This window comes from Melanotaenia boesemani, chromosome 18 (assembly GCF_017639745.1).
Source record: "Melanotaenia boesemani isolate fMelBoe1 chromosome 18, fMelBoe1.pri, whole genome shotgun sequence".
Classification (NCBI taxonomy): Eukaryota; Metazoa; Chordata; class Actinopteri; order Atheriniformes; family Melanotaeniidae; genus Melanotaenia; species Melanotaenia boesemani.
Window position 1 is genome coordinate 1269793 of NC_055699.1, and position 15316 is coordinate 1285108.

Genomic DNA, 15316 nt, shown 5'->3' on the forward strand with positions numbered 1-15316 from the left:
ATCAGCTTCATTTTCTCTACAGGTGGCATTTTATGGCACTTATTCTAATTATTTTTTAATTAATTGTTAAGACACACAAGAATTATTTTTAACATTTATCTTAAAAAATTAAGCTTCCAACATTAACAATGAAAAACAAACAGTTGGTATAATTACAAATCCACAGTGATGGTCAGAAACACCTCACATGAAATTTTAATGTAACTCCCAGCGAACTGGCTCTAATCCACCATTGTCCAGCAGAATTCCTAATTGTTCCCAGATTCTTTCTTCCAGCTCAGACACATTGATTATGGTGTGTTAAAAGGCATATTCCCAACGTTCATTGACCATCAACCTCCTTATCTTTGTTTCCTCGACCAGAGAAAGTTCTCCACATCGATGCTACATCAGTACTTTAATGACTTGAAAGTAAATTAAATTCACATTCTGTTAGTGTTGATGTGTTCTTTCCTGGCGCTGCACCAGTAATGTGCCTGAGCTGGAATATGTGGCTTTAGCCCATCATGCCTCAGCAGTGACACCATGTATGCTCGGGTTAAATGTACGTGTGCGTGCATGTGTGCATGTGTGCAGAGGGGGGGGAATACCACGGTATTGTTATCTGAGATGGTTGATATGAGTGTATATGTGTGTGTGTGTGTGTGTGTGTGCGGGTGTGTGTTTACCCATGATATCAGAGTGTAGTTATGCAAAGCGCTGATTCATAATTCACATATCTGAGTGTTGGATGGCTGCACACTCCACCATTGTTTCCACCACAACAAACACACACACACACACACACACACACACAGGACACAGTACTCACACTTTCCTCCTTGACCTTCTCCATAGTGCAGGCAGGCAGCTGCCCTTGCAGTGGTGGTGGGGAAACCCCATTCTGGTCCATGGCAACAAACAGCTTCCCATTAACGTTTAGAGTTGGATAAAATACCTGCAGACGCACACACATACACACATGTATAGAGGGATGAAATAAGTGTGTGAGGATCTTTATGCATCTTGGGTGATTGTGGTTGAGAGTCTAATCCCATGTCTTCTGGTTGCACCTCTGCTAATCTCATCTATCAGGGGTCTAATGTTGAGTTCAGTCCGCATTGTGTCAGAGTCACATGGACGAGTGCAGAGCAGAAATTCTTACTCCAACTGTCAGACAGGATTCACACCTGTGTAGTGAGTTTGAATCCGTCTGACAATCAGTCATCCGCAGTATGTTTTTCTTCCTGTATGTGTCGGTGCTGCCGTTTGAAAAGCTCAACTTTTTTTTAAACTTTCCACCACAAACAATTCCTGGAAGGAGAAACAACATTCCTACAATCCAGTCCAGTGAAGCATAAAATCACACTATGAGAAGAGAGACTTGAGGCCTGAAACCTGCATTAAGCCATGAGGAAGAAGAAGTCTTTTTCTTCTTCTGGCTTTACTCTTAAGACGCTGTCTCAGCAGATCAGCTGCTTCCCTCTCCTCCTATCCCTCACATCACCACCCTTCTCCATGTGCTCCTTCACAACAGCTATCAACCTTCTCTGTGGTCATCTTCTTTTCCTCTAATTATAGGCTCATGTCTTTTTTGTCTCAGCTTATCAGATAATCTCATCTAATCCAGTTTGTTTTTATTTTTTAAATCTGTTCTGTCCAGCATCGTGACAGCAGACCGATGGAGGAGCTTTTTGGATATGGGGCTCCCCATGAATCTTAAATGTTATTCTTTATTATTATAATATTTATATAATTTCATAAATATGTGTCTGACCAATTCTGCTGATAACCGCTGGACTGGACCGGAGAAACCGCAGAAGGGAAAGGTGAAGAGGAGAAGCAGGAAGAGACCAGGTAGGAAAAGGGAGAACGAAACAAAAGGTAAAAAACACAAACCCAAAACAACTGCAATCAAATCTAAACAGAAAAACTAAACAGCTGTTACACCAGCAGCAGACAATCATCAGGAGCACCTACAGTAGTAGCGGTTTAAAAGTTCCCATCCAAGCTGAAAGCCAGCCGAATACCTGCCGGCTTCCAGCCCAGTTCCATTCCAGTTCCAGCCAGCTGCCTTCCAACTTCCAGCCGCCAGAGAGGCCCCCTCCTTCTCCTGGGAGTGTCGATGTTTTAATCAAACTCCACCCATTCCTTGTAATATAGGGTAGACCCAGAAGATGGCGCTTCTCTCACAGACTTCTCATCGCCCGTAGTCTGTCAGATTTTATCTGAATTTACACTGACCGGCAGAGGCGCCACTCAAAGCACCTCTGATGGCCAGTCACAATTCATAAAAATGCATAAAACTTAATACATAATCATCGTTTGACGTGGAATGTGAAATTGTAACATGCTTGTGCGCTGCCAATTGTTTTATTCAGAAATGAATGCTAGTAGGTTAATAAAACCTTTCAAATACTGGATCACAGCCCCTAGCTCTATTCTCAATAGGATGTATTTATCATACTGATTAATCTTTTAATATTAGCATTATTAACATAGACAAATCAGATTTGGATCAAGCAACACAGAATCTGTTTGAGGTAGCTAGGAAGGGTTATTTTATTCTCATATTATTTATTTCACATCCATAAGAAGACAGGGCGACAGATAAAAGCCCCACGCAGGATCGGAGATAATTTCTTCCACTTCAATGTGTCTAATCGCGGGGGGACATCCAACACTCGCTGTGCTGCGACTTCCTGCTCGCCGGGAATCCCGATTACGTCACCCCTCCAGGTGGGCTATTCCCCGACACGCTCTGATTACCATTCCAAAAGGTACTGTATGCAGCCCCCAACTTGAACATGCGCCTTCTTCAACATTCGCACTTGCTCCAGAAAATTACCATCTCTTAGGCCCCTCCACCACCACTTTGACTGTGGATTGATACGTAAATGAGCCGCAATGAGGCAGCTGAACAAGTGACCCAGTTTTGTGATTGTTGCACATTGGGTAAGAGTGGTCAAACGAGTCCAGTTTGTGTTGTCATGCTACCAGAAATTCAGTAGGCTAGTCGGTCCTAATGCAGTGAATTTCCATGTTAATGTTGCCAAATTCAATAGCATAGCAAGAGATGAAAAAAGAAACAACGATATTTCTTCAACATGTTAACCAAAATATTTACCTCTTAAAGCATAAACCAAGTATTTACAACAAGCAGTGTGCTTTTTAACGTTAACGTGTGCCATAGCCTACTGCACCGCTGTTCCTCCTTCCAAGTCTTCTTTTTTATTATATTGTTGTTTTATCATCTGAATATACTACAACAACACAGAGAAAATATATGAAAGTTTATTTTACGCTGGTATTTGCGCAGCAGAGTTTTCTGCCGCCGGATTTGTAGTCCAGGAACGGAGAACACAGCTGCTGCCAGGAAAGGTGGATTACATTTTGTTAAAGCACAGCAATCTCCGAGTAGCCTATTATAAATACCCTCTCAGTGGCAAAATAAAACACACTGGTCTGGTTTAGTCTTCACTCTGAAATGGTTCAGTCAGAGGAATATAAAGCTGTTTTAAAAATGTTGAGCAAGCTTAAAATAAACATTCATAGGCTATCTATGTGTTTTAGATTAACACAATGATAAAACAACAATAGGCTATAATAATGGAAAAGAAGCGGTGCAGCATGGCAATGATGCGTTAATGGCTCGGGTCGCGGGTTAAACATCAGTCTGGTTCGGATTTAAATGGAATAAATACATTGGTGACGAGTCGGGTTCGGGAGTCATTCTAACGGGTTAGAGCAGGTATGCGTAGCAAAACAGAACCGTGCAGGACTCTGCTCTAAGCAGTTCGGACTTGGTTGACCTGGAACCATTTGACAATAAAATCTGGAGCCATCCTGCAACGCGCTCGCTTAGGCGTCCAGTTAAACCGTGTTTATTCAACCAGTCCCTACTTCATTGCATTCATTCTTTCCTCATAGCCTACGTGCACATTTTTTTCAAGATTGTTTATGTCAGTTTTGTTTTGGAAAACGAAAAAGGAGTCTTTGCGCAGAACTTATAACATTATTCTAATCTTGCCACTTGCCTATTTTATTATTGTGTATTTTTGTAATAACATGTAAATTCACTGCATAGGAACCAACTAGTCTACTGAATTTTGTGTGACAACACTAACAGAACTGTTTTGACAATGCAACAATTACAAAACTGCGGCTCATTTACTTATCAATCCATAGTCAAAGTGGTGGTGGAGGAGCCTTGGAGATGGTAATTTTATGGAGCAAGTGCGAATGTTGAGGAATTTAGCCTTTGTTCAACAACTTGGTATACCTTTCAGAATGATAATAAACAGAACAAGACACACCAAACCAGGAGCTAAGACCACGAAGTTCAGCATCATGCTTATCTATCTTTGGCGTTTTTACACCAACATTTTTATACACTGGATAATGATAATAATTATCGATTAAAGTCACGGATAAAACTGCTGTTGTTAAAACACACCCATCTCTTACAAAATCTAAAATGTAAAACAAAAAAAACAACAAACAAAAAATCTGGATCACTGTAGAAATATCTTTATTCATTGCTGATCATCTGGCCATTGAAGCGTTTTTATTTGGAATTGGGAACAAATATTTTCCACCCTGTTATATTCTGTTCCACTCTGTTATGTTCCATTCCACCCTGTTAGTAAGGTGTTTTTTAATTTTTTTTTTACTAAAAACATTGAGGACTGTGAACCTTGTTGCACCATATTAGGAAGTGAGGAACATTAAATTGATTTTGCTTTTCTGTTCCCAGGTCAAAAGGAATGTAATTATCTCTCATTTGAAATACTTGATTATGCTTTCCTTCTTGCCTTTGTGGAAACAGAAACGTGATAATCTCTCACTTGAAAGCAAGCTGGGCGTACAATAGTGTGATGACGATGAAAACTCACATGACCAATGCTCAATAAAGGGTACATGAAAATGTGAGAAATGGTCAAAAGCACAAATACCGTTTGTGGTGAGTGAAACTATACAGCACAGTCCACAAGGCTCTTTTCAAGCACACTCCTCCCCCCAAGGAGTATGCTTGAACAGCTAACGGCAGGTAATGGCTGTGTTTACAAATGTAAAGGTGCTAATTGTTGGCCATGGAATTGTTAATTTCAAACCGGGCAGCCTTTTGGTTGTACTCTGGGCATGGTAGAGGGGTAAGAAATCTCTGGGTTTTCTAGTGTTAAACACTGGAAGCGTCGCCAGCGGTCTTTTGATGACCGCCAGTCATGCTATCATGCTTATAGTGTATTAAAAACTAAACGGCTGAACCTGGTATTTTAGGACTTTTATTATATAGTTGTTGTCTATAGTTTTACCTGCTTACTTGTTTGGAAAAGTAAACACATCAATATTTACGAGCAGTTTAGCACGTCTAAACTTCCACAGAGCCGCTCAGGGAGACTCTTTCTCAGCCAAACTGTCGTATATCACGGCTATGGAGTTGTAATAAATGGCCGCCCTACTCTGCTTCTGATTGGCTGTAAGATCACAAACCCTGTGTGATGATAGGCTGCTGGTTCCTGTCATTCCTACCAGCCTTTGCGCATGTGCCTGCTTCAGACAGCAGGCAGGCGGCTGTCCCACCACTGAGACACAGCTGTATGACGTTTTATCACGTTTTATCACTAGATCGCTATGAATAAAATCCAGGGACACTTCATTTCACAGTATAAACCATTTATTTACTTATCTACTTAGGATAATAGCACTTTGAGGCCTAATTCAGAATATAGGTTGGGCTGGGTCCGGACTTTTGTGATCCCTGCTTTACACATTATGAGTATTACGTTATTTTTACCTGCCGATATTACGTTATGATTTTGTCAATATTCAGTTATGCAGCAGCTGTATCAACCCCCACTGTGAATAACTTACGTTGCAGTCAAATGACCGCTGGCGGCGCTCCTCGGGATGTTTAGAAAGCTCGCTGCTAGTGACATTCACCACTTAGCCGACTTGAGGAGGTTGTGCTTTGCCTCATAACACCATTAGCTACACATGTCGGCTTTTTTGATACATTTATTTGACGCCATTTTCAAATCAAATAATTTTTTAAATGTTGGCAAAAATGCAACAAATGAGCGACACAGCTCATTATAAACTGTTTAGAGAGCAGCAAGATCAAATCACTGCTCCTCCCCGTGGACAAAAGAGGGATTGCAGCTGTTTTTTTACTTGGGCTGCTTAGGGGCAGAGCCTCGCTGACGACGTCATTGCGGGGGATTACATTACCCCCACAGACCTGTGAAGGATCGACCAAGGATCAGTCAAGCACCAGTCAAGGACCAGTCAAGAACCAGTCAAGGACCCATCATGGAAACAGGGGAACTTTTAAACCGCTACTACTGTATGGAAAGAATAATCTAATACTAAGTTACAGTCATACCAGTTGACCCAAATTCTACTCAGTGCATCCTCATTTGAAATTAATCTGTACTCATGTGCAGCTCTGATCCTCAACTCTCAAATCTCGACTAGACCATGAAGGTTCTCACTTGGCCAACATGACATCTTTCCTCATCTCAGTTTTGTTTAAATGTGTATAAAACTATGTCTTTCTCACCTGGGAACTCCTGCTGGCCGTGCTGTAGGTGCTCAGACGCCGTTTGGACCACGGATTGGGCAGGATGCCGCTGAAAGTCCCCCCGCTGTACGTCCGGCCTCCAACTCCCTCCACAACATCACCAGGGACGCTGTACTCATCATCAGCCATCTCTCCCTCTGACCCTCGGCTCCTCAGGCGGAAGTTGAAGATGGAGGAGACCTGACTGCTTCGCCGAGTCCTTGTGGAGAAGGAGCGAGCGAGGAGGGGGTGCAGGGGCTGAGGAACGGGAGAATAAATGTTGGTTTTTATCCTTTGTTTTGTTGCTTTAAGCAAAACGACTTTCAATTATGATCCTCTCTCCCTTACCTTTCCCCCATCCGTCATGTCCACCTGCAGCAGCTTTTCCTCCGATAGGTTCGCCTCCGTGTCACCCACACCCAACAGCACTTGGCTCCGCCTTCGCTCCTCCAGGCCAACCAGTGTCGGGCCGAAGGGCGACAGGTCTGGTGACACCAGTGAATCAGAGTCGGGGGCTTTCTGGGCAGCAAACTGGCGGAAGTGGGTTCAAATGTTAAATTAAATGTTGTCAGATAAACTCAAGCAACTCTGTTAGTCCTATAAGCAAACAGGACAGGCGAAGGAAACACATCTACTCTCTAATCATAAACTGAAGAATGCTAAATATTAATTATTGTTAAAAACTAGTCCTCGTGGTTGTAATCCCAACTCAGGTTACCTGTTGATCTTTCTTTAGCCTCTCCATGGCCTGCTGGAACTCTCGCTCTTTCTGGCAGGCTTCAGCAATGGTCGCCTGATTCTGCTCTTCATACGCCATGGCAACCACAGCCAGGATGAGGTTGACCAGATAGAACGAGCCAAGGAAGATGACCACCACGAAGAACACCATGTAAGTCTTACCAGCTGAACGCAGCGTCTGAACACACAAAAGCCCAAAGTTTTACAACACAGTGATGGAAATGAACACAATGTCAAGACAATACACATTTAAGAAGAGATGCACTAAAACAAAAAGGATGAAATGTGTCCGTATTACTGCACTTCTGATAACTCCATCAGTTCCAGCTGCACTATTATTTTACTAAGAATGAGTCAGAATATTGCTGTGGATGTGGGTTAAAGATGTTAAAGCTCGAGTTAACTCTTTCTCTGTACAATCATATATAACAAGAAGAAGAGATTAACCCATTAATACAGAGTAAAGACAAAGAACTGAGAAGGCCAGGCAAGTCACATGAATTATTAAAGCAGATTGTATTTGCTTCTAAGGTTTGATGTGTCAGTAAATAATTTTGAAAAAAAGGTAGAGGTAAAAAGAGGTAAAGACCACTTCAGATGAACATACTACACTGCAGCATTATTTCTTAAACAAGACGTTTGAGGAAAAGTCCACCTTCACTGCTTCCAGAGGATTTAAGAAGGTCAGAAGCAGCTATGCTGCAAATCAAATCATTCAGGTGAGCGTTAACACAATGCCAAGGAGAAGAGATGTCAGCAACAATCTTACAGAAGCAACTGTTGCTGCTTATCAATCTGAGAAGACGTATTAAGGTAACATCCAGTCCATCATTGAGATTTTCAACACAGGAAATCATTCAAGGCGGCTGCCAGTTTTCCCAGTAGTGAATGTCCCAGCAAGTTCAGCCAAAGATCAGACAATAAAATGCTCAGAGAAACTAAAAAAGAGCGACTTTTCAGACTGTACAGGCCTAATTAGCATGTTGACTTTAAAAAAATTCACTTTTTTTCCATTAAAACTCACAAATATTAATATTTAGTTAAATAAATGTCTGTAGAAAATGGCTGCTGTTGACGGGAAGCGTCTAACTGAAGTGTTTCATCACTGTGTTGTGTAGAAGTTGTACAGAATTGTTCGCTCTGTAACTTCAGGGCTCCAGATCAGTGCCCAGATGAAAATTACCTGGTGGTAGAGATTTTCCCAGTAGTCCTGTGTCATCAGACGAAACAGAGACAGGAAAGCCCACCCAAAGGTGTCAAAGCTGGTGTAGCCATAGTTGGGGTTTCTTCCTGTCTTCAGGCAGTCAAACCCATCTGGACACTTTCTGTAATACAAACACACACACACACACAGAACAGTGTATGTCAGAATCTGCTGTGAAACCACTTAAGGACGTGTTTTGCCACCCACAGAAAAATCTGCAGATTTTCTTCTTTGTAGTTGGACATTGAAGGATTTTGAAGTTGTCAGCCACTGTTAGGTGATCAGGGGTGTGTGATTACATAACTGTAACTACAGGTGCTCTTACACCTGAGAACTGGAAAATCCAGCACCACTGCTTTGTGCAGGAGGTGGGTGTAGGTAGCATTTTTGAAGGCTGTGTGTCCATCCATCCTCCCATTTGTCCCCAACAAAACCCCAGCTCTGTTTCCTCACCACTGTTTACGCCACCGCCGGGTGACTCCAACCTGCCCACACCCGCCGCAGAGACAGAACAGATAACACAAGGATAGTATTTGTCATCATTAATATTCTGCATGTCCTATCACATTCATCGCTGCCCACATGGCCACATCTGATCTGCTGATGCACAGCAGTCCTATTGGTGGCGTTATGGTCAGCTTAGAGACGAGACGTGTGCGGCTCTCTGATGACAGCAACTTATAGTCATAGATGTACTGAAAACAAGCCGAAAATCATCCTCTCGCTGTCTGGTGGTTGTGTGAGGAAGACAAACCAACTACACCTTCAGAAATTCCCCTTCTTCCACTTTGCCTCTTTTCTGTTTAATGCTGTGTTCATGTGCATCGTGAAAAGCTCAGGATCTCCCTACACACAACCTCTGATTGTGAATTTGCTCCTTTCCTTCCTTCCCGGTGAGCGGTTACTAGTTGCAATATGCATGTGCTTTTGCTGGGACACATCCTGATATTCAAGGGTAGCAACACAGTAGAAATGTCTAATTAATCCTTTGTTTTGTTTCAGTTATTAACTAGATTCACCTCAGACTTCAAAAACCTCAGACTTGTTTTGTGGCTACTGTTCAACAGGCATGTGAGTCCTCTGATGAGGCCAGTCAGTTGTCCACCTCCGTATTTTTGAGGATACCAAGTGCTGAAGAGTTTCGGGTGTTTTTCCTGCAAACGTGTCAAGATGTGCAACAGTACAAGTTTGTGGTTCTACTGGGGACAATTCAGGATAGCAGGTAGGCCGCTCCAGGACCTTCCTCTTCTTCAGCCTCTTTGTAATGTCAGTAGAATTTGGCTTTTTCATCATGTTATTGTAAAATTCATGGATTTCCCTGGGAAAGAAGTGGTCTTGAAGGCGTCATATGTCGCAATAAAATCTCAGCTTGCTATTCTGCATTAATGTGGCCATCACAGAAGTTCATATGAGCTTTGCCGAGAACATTGATTCAATCCCATTCATCACAGAATCGTGCTTTTGGACTTTTGCTGATAATCCCCGCTGAGCTGAGAGAAATCAACGTGTCTGGACAAAGTTTATATCAAGCTTTTTCTCTGCACAGTAAACTTGGAATTAATATTTGTCAATGTGACTCTGTACTTTAGAGCTTAGCAAAGGTTTCCCTCAGTAATCTGTTGTCCATGTGGTTCTACCAGTTATTAACCACTTGGTATCAAACATCCTGTCAGTAGGACGTGACATATAAATATGTTTTTTACTCAGTCTACTTTCCAAGTACTTATAATTGCTATAGACCATTGGAAAGCTAAGATTATTGAGATTTGATTGATGTAAATCAGTCCAGGCTACAATCATAACTGTAGATGCTTATTTCAGACCAGTCACAGGAGTGGAGTTCATAAAGTTTTACTTCTGCTTCTCCCCACTCCTTTTTGAGTATCAGTGTAGAATTCTTATACTGTATAGCCTGGTTTACGTCAGCTGTGGACTCAACTGTACAGCTACTGGTCTGCATCTTCTTCTGTTTGTTTTGTTCTTGGAACACTATCTGCTCAAAATAAACTGAAAAAACAAAAAAAATCTTTCAAGCCATACCGTACTCCAGTAGCAGATGATGCAAAACCCCATATGGGGGGAAATGAAGGATTTTAAGGGACTGACGGTTGATGCAGATCAGAGATCAGGGTGTTTAGCTTAGACTTGCACTCTTGTCCTTTACACACCAAAAATCTTCCACACTGAAAGATTTAATGATGTTCTGCACTTTGGATGAAGACATAATAAATGCCATCCAATATTTCTTAGAGAAACATCATCTTTAAGTAGTTAAATTATTTTCTCACGTTTGTTGAAATGCTCATCTGGAACATCCGAATATTCACCAAAAACTCCGTTTTTAATGGGAGCTGCTTTTGCACCAGATCATGATCAGAATTTCTTCAACTGCCTCGTTGAGACATCATCATGTAATGAAATAACATCACTGCTTAGGGAAGACGTTGCAGGCTGAAAAAAAACATGTTATTAACCCTCTGGTGCATGAATTATTACAAAACAGTACCACATTTTTTTAAATAAAATATTTTACTTCTACAGACATGCACATTGATGTGTTTCTGTTTTTTAATCTTATTTTAACTTTTACTCAGTGATTCTATAAAAATATTTATAAAATAATATCTTGTTATATTACAGTATAAATTTTCTATAAAAACATCTGGATCATTTTCTTGTCCTCTTTATCACTGAGGCAAACTTGGTAATTACAATGTGTGTATATCTACTATATCAAATGAAGTTATTCTTTATACGTGGCAAAGTATTGGTGACTCACTAATGTCCAGTGAAGTTGCTAATGTACGATCCACACCATGCATACATTTAGTGGACACTATGCACCAAAGGGTTAAAACAAAGATGATGACACAAAACAAAAAATATCTTCAGTTTCTTCTGTTGCAATGAAAAAAGTAAAAGCAAAAATCCCAGATCTGGCTAATAGTGAGTCCTATCTCCCTTCCTCTAAGGACTGAAGCATTATTATTAAATTTGCATTTGTTTTATTATTATTCTACACAATAGAATGACAGCTACATAATTACAGGTGAAGTTTTCTTTATTTCTCAGTCCATCTCTACTGTTAGTGGCTCACCCTAAATCTAACCCATCATCCCTCCTTGTGCCTCAGCCCAGTCAGATGCAGACTGGAACAGATCTTGTCTTCCCCATGCTGGGAAAAGTACTGAATGTGATCAGATAAGTTTAATGTCCTTGTCCACACTAAAAAGAAAAACCCTCTCTTCTGGATTTGCACCTCTTATCTACATGTAAACAGCATTTTAGTCAGAAAACAGAGATACAACGAGGAGAACAAACTCCAAGGCAGTCCCACATTATTTTTATTTACAGCTCACTCTATTCCAGTTTCAGTCCTTTTCATTCACTCCAAGACATGCTGGAGATCTTTCTTTTAAATCTTAATTTTGTCATACAGCATTAGGATCTTTTGCAATGATCAGATTAGAAAGAAACTGTGTCAAGTACAAACATTCAGATATATCCGGACAAATTCCTCAGCATGAGAAGCTTATTTCCCCTGTAAACCAAATACACCTGGAGACAGAAGTTAAAGATTCGAAAAATGGCTGCACCTGCAAGTATGTTATAATAATGTAATAATGTGTAGAGATATTGTTTTTTATTGGGCCTGACATTAACAGCAGCATTAACAGATCTCTAGTTGAATAAAGCTCTGACTCACACAGAACTTTTAATGCTGAGACTCAGAAAAAGGTTGCCACTGTGCAGATGATATCTGGGGATTCAAACCGACAACCCCGCGGTCACAAGCCCACTGCAGTGATCCGTCCCGGCTGGCGCCGCCCCCGCCAGGCCGCTGCAGAGGCTGGGAGGCTTTTAAAGCAGCGTTTTCCCACTGACTCATCTCAGCCCGCTTGTATTTATTATCACTTTACTACTAGATTTGGAGGGAGCTGGTGATGCTAATTTTTCACATGGAAATAAACCATTTACTTCTGTAAGTTAATTACATAATTTGAATTTACTGAATGACCAGGTTATTCCCTCTTCCTTATGGCATGGCCATATTCCAAGATGAGGATTCATGGGGCTCAGATTGTGAAAGAGTGGTTCAGGGAACAGGAGACATCATTGGCCACCCCAGCGTTGTGCTGGATGCAGCGGTCCGACTCTCCCATCATCACTACAAGATCTTGGAGAATAATTAATGTAACAGACAGAAATAAATGTGACATTGAAGAAGTTTATTAAGACAATGCCACACAGAATATGTGTCATAATCAAAGCTAAAGGCGCTCTAACAAAATGTTAGCATGTGTTACTGTACTGACGAGCAGAGGTGTCAGAAGATGCCTTAAAAAAAGTGTGTGTGTGTATATATATATATATATATATATATATATATATATATATATATATATATATATATATATATTTCAAGTTTATAATCTTAAATCTTTGCAGCCATGTTATATACAATAACTGGTCAAAACTCTGTTTATCTTTTTAAATTCTGCACATGTTTTTGTTATTTTGGAGAAGTTTATGTGGCTGCTGGGTAGCTAAAACAAAAAGTCGCCTCTAAGACAAGTGGCTGAAAAAGTTTAATGTCAAAGTTTGTATGGTTAACAACAAACAGTAAATTAAATCCTAGTGAACCTAGAGGCATCAGGCGTAGAAGTAAATCTCATCTCCAATCTGCATCTCATGGGCCAGGCCTCTTGTGCAGCCGCTCTGGTACAACATGAGTCGTGTGCAGCTGTAATGTGATAATGAAAAGAAAAGCAGCTGGCTGTCCAGCACTACGGCACCAGCAGTCAATGTTAAAGCAGATAAAACCTTCAAATGGCAGAAGAATGAAGCTGTTCAGTGCAGTTGTGTAATGTGACCGATAGCAAACTTAGAGGAGCTGCTGATACAAACATTACGGTAACGATCGATGCTGATTGGATCAAACAGTCCACGGAAGCAGCGATGTGGAGATTACGGTAACAGCTTCTAGAAAAATTCTGCTGATGTTACTGTTTATACTGAGTGGTGAGCAGAAGAAAACACAACGCTAGACACACTGGACGCTTCCACTGATAACATGATGAAGTCATCACACGCACACACAAAATATGACTAACCACTCATGTACAGCCAGTCATGTTGCCAGTTAGACTGACACCAACTCTCAGCAAGGACGCACCATTCACACACACACACACACACACACACACACACACACACACACACACACACACACACACACACACACACACACACACACACACACACACACTCACACAATGAGTGTGGCTTGCCATTCCTCCACTTCATCCATCCATCTCATGGCAAGTGAGTCAACATGTTGGCATCTGAGTGGAGAGAGAGGGTATGAAGTGTGTATGATGGCTTGACTGAGTGTGTGTGTGTGTGTGTGTGTGTGTGTGCGCGTTTGTGTGTGCCTTTAAGCATTTTGTGGACAGCAAAATGTAGACAATGATGTGTGTTTGGAAAAAGCAGACAGGAGGTTACTGTACAGAGAGTGTGTGTGAGGTGTCAGAGTGTGAGAGGCAGCAGTTATCTCTCACACACACCTCTGTCTGTGTTAATGGAGGGATGCCACTTCAGACCCCGCTCCCACACCAAAGGGGGGCCCCTCAGCTGGGCACTTACACACCTACATCACCCACACACACTCACACATCCAGAATGTCTGCAATGACAAACATCTGCTGTTGTGGCGGCACAAAGATTCAAACACTCAAACACAGAATTTAGATTCAACTTGGGAATCAAGCCGCAGCGTTTTTATCAGCTCGCACTGAAGAACACACATCAAATGCCTAAGATATCAAATCATCAATAAATCCATCAAGTATTTTCTGGGAACATATTCAGTGCACAACTTTTTCAGCAGTGACATCAAACAGCCATGCGGTTGTCTACGTGTTGTGATAGCATGTAGACAACCGCATGGCTGTTCCAGCTGCATCTGATGTAAAATTATCTTGCTGAAATACAACGTTCAAGTTCAGAGGATCCAAAAGTCCAAAGGTAGTGTTGTCCTTGACCTTCAAAGATCAGCTTCACTGCAGCTCTTTTAATGCTTCAAAAGCCTGACCAAGAAAAAAATGGGGATCATTTTTTTTTTTTTTTTTTATCTGAAGTTTTTATTTGGCTCTTTTACTAAATTAAAAAAAATAATAATAATTTTTGTACATTTGCAATTTATGTCAAAATTATTGTACTGCAAAAAGTTATCCACCAGGGGACAAAAGACAAGTATCGGATTGGATTAACAGGGCAGTTTTAGCAAAGTTTTTACCATGAAGTGATGCAAAAGATCTCAGAAACTGTATGTACCAAATACTGCATGATAAGCATTATCAGCATTAAAAGGGCTGAATGAGCTTTGGCTCAAGGACAAAGGGGCTGTTTATAGATTGTGTTTCCATATGGTTTCTTCTTTGGATGATGGAAGTTTAACCTGGATGTGTGTGTGGTACAATGAACCCTGTTCAGGGATAATGATTTCTAGAGGTGTTCCTGAGCCTGATTAGACATTTTGGTTATAAATGATATCTGATTTTAATGCAGTGCTGCCTGAAGGCCAAAAGATCATAGACATCCAATATTAATTTTCACATTTGCCCTTTGCAGAGACATTACCAGATTATCTTTATCTTTTGACAAAATATACTGTAAATGATATGATCATGCTACATGTTCCTCCAGCTGCTTCTTCTCAGAACCATTTACTTTTCCTCCAGTTTTAACTCCAGCTATTTGTTTTCCCTGTCACAATGTTACTGAGTCACACTGGAGCCATTGAATTTTAAAAGAGCTAACATCTGTCATCC

At 41.0% G+C, this 15316-nt stretch overlaps 1 protein-coding gene across 1 annotated transcript in view; it reads right to left on the bottom strand.

Annotated features, from left to right (window-relative positions):
- LOC121629242 (sodium channel protein type 4 subunit alpha-like) overlaps positions 1-15316 on the bottom strand; it is a 265035-nt gene that overhangs the window by 124412 nt on the left and 125307 nt on the right. The window contains exons 10-14 of the mRNA XM_041968881.1: positions 8463-8604; positions 7260-7457; positions 6890-7060; positions 6542-6799; positions 812-937 (exon numbers count right to left, since the gene is read on the bottom strand). Of these exons, the coding sequence (XP_041824815.1) occupies positions 812-937; positions 6542-6799; positions 6890-7060; positions 7260-7457; positions 8463-8604 (895 nt within the window). The remainder of the gene's footprint in view (positions 1-811; positions 938-6541; positions 6800-6889; positions 7061-7259; positions 7458-8462; positions 8605-15316) is intronic.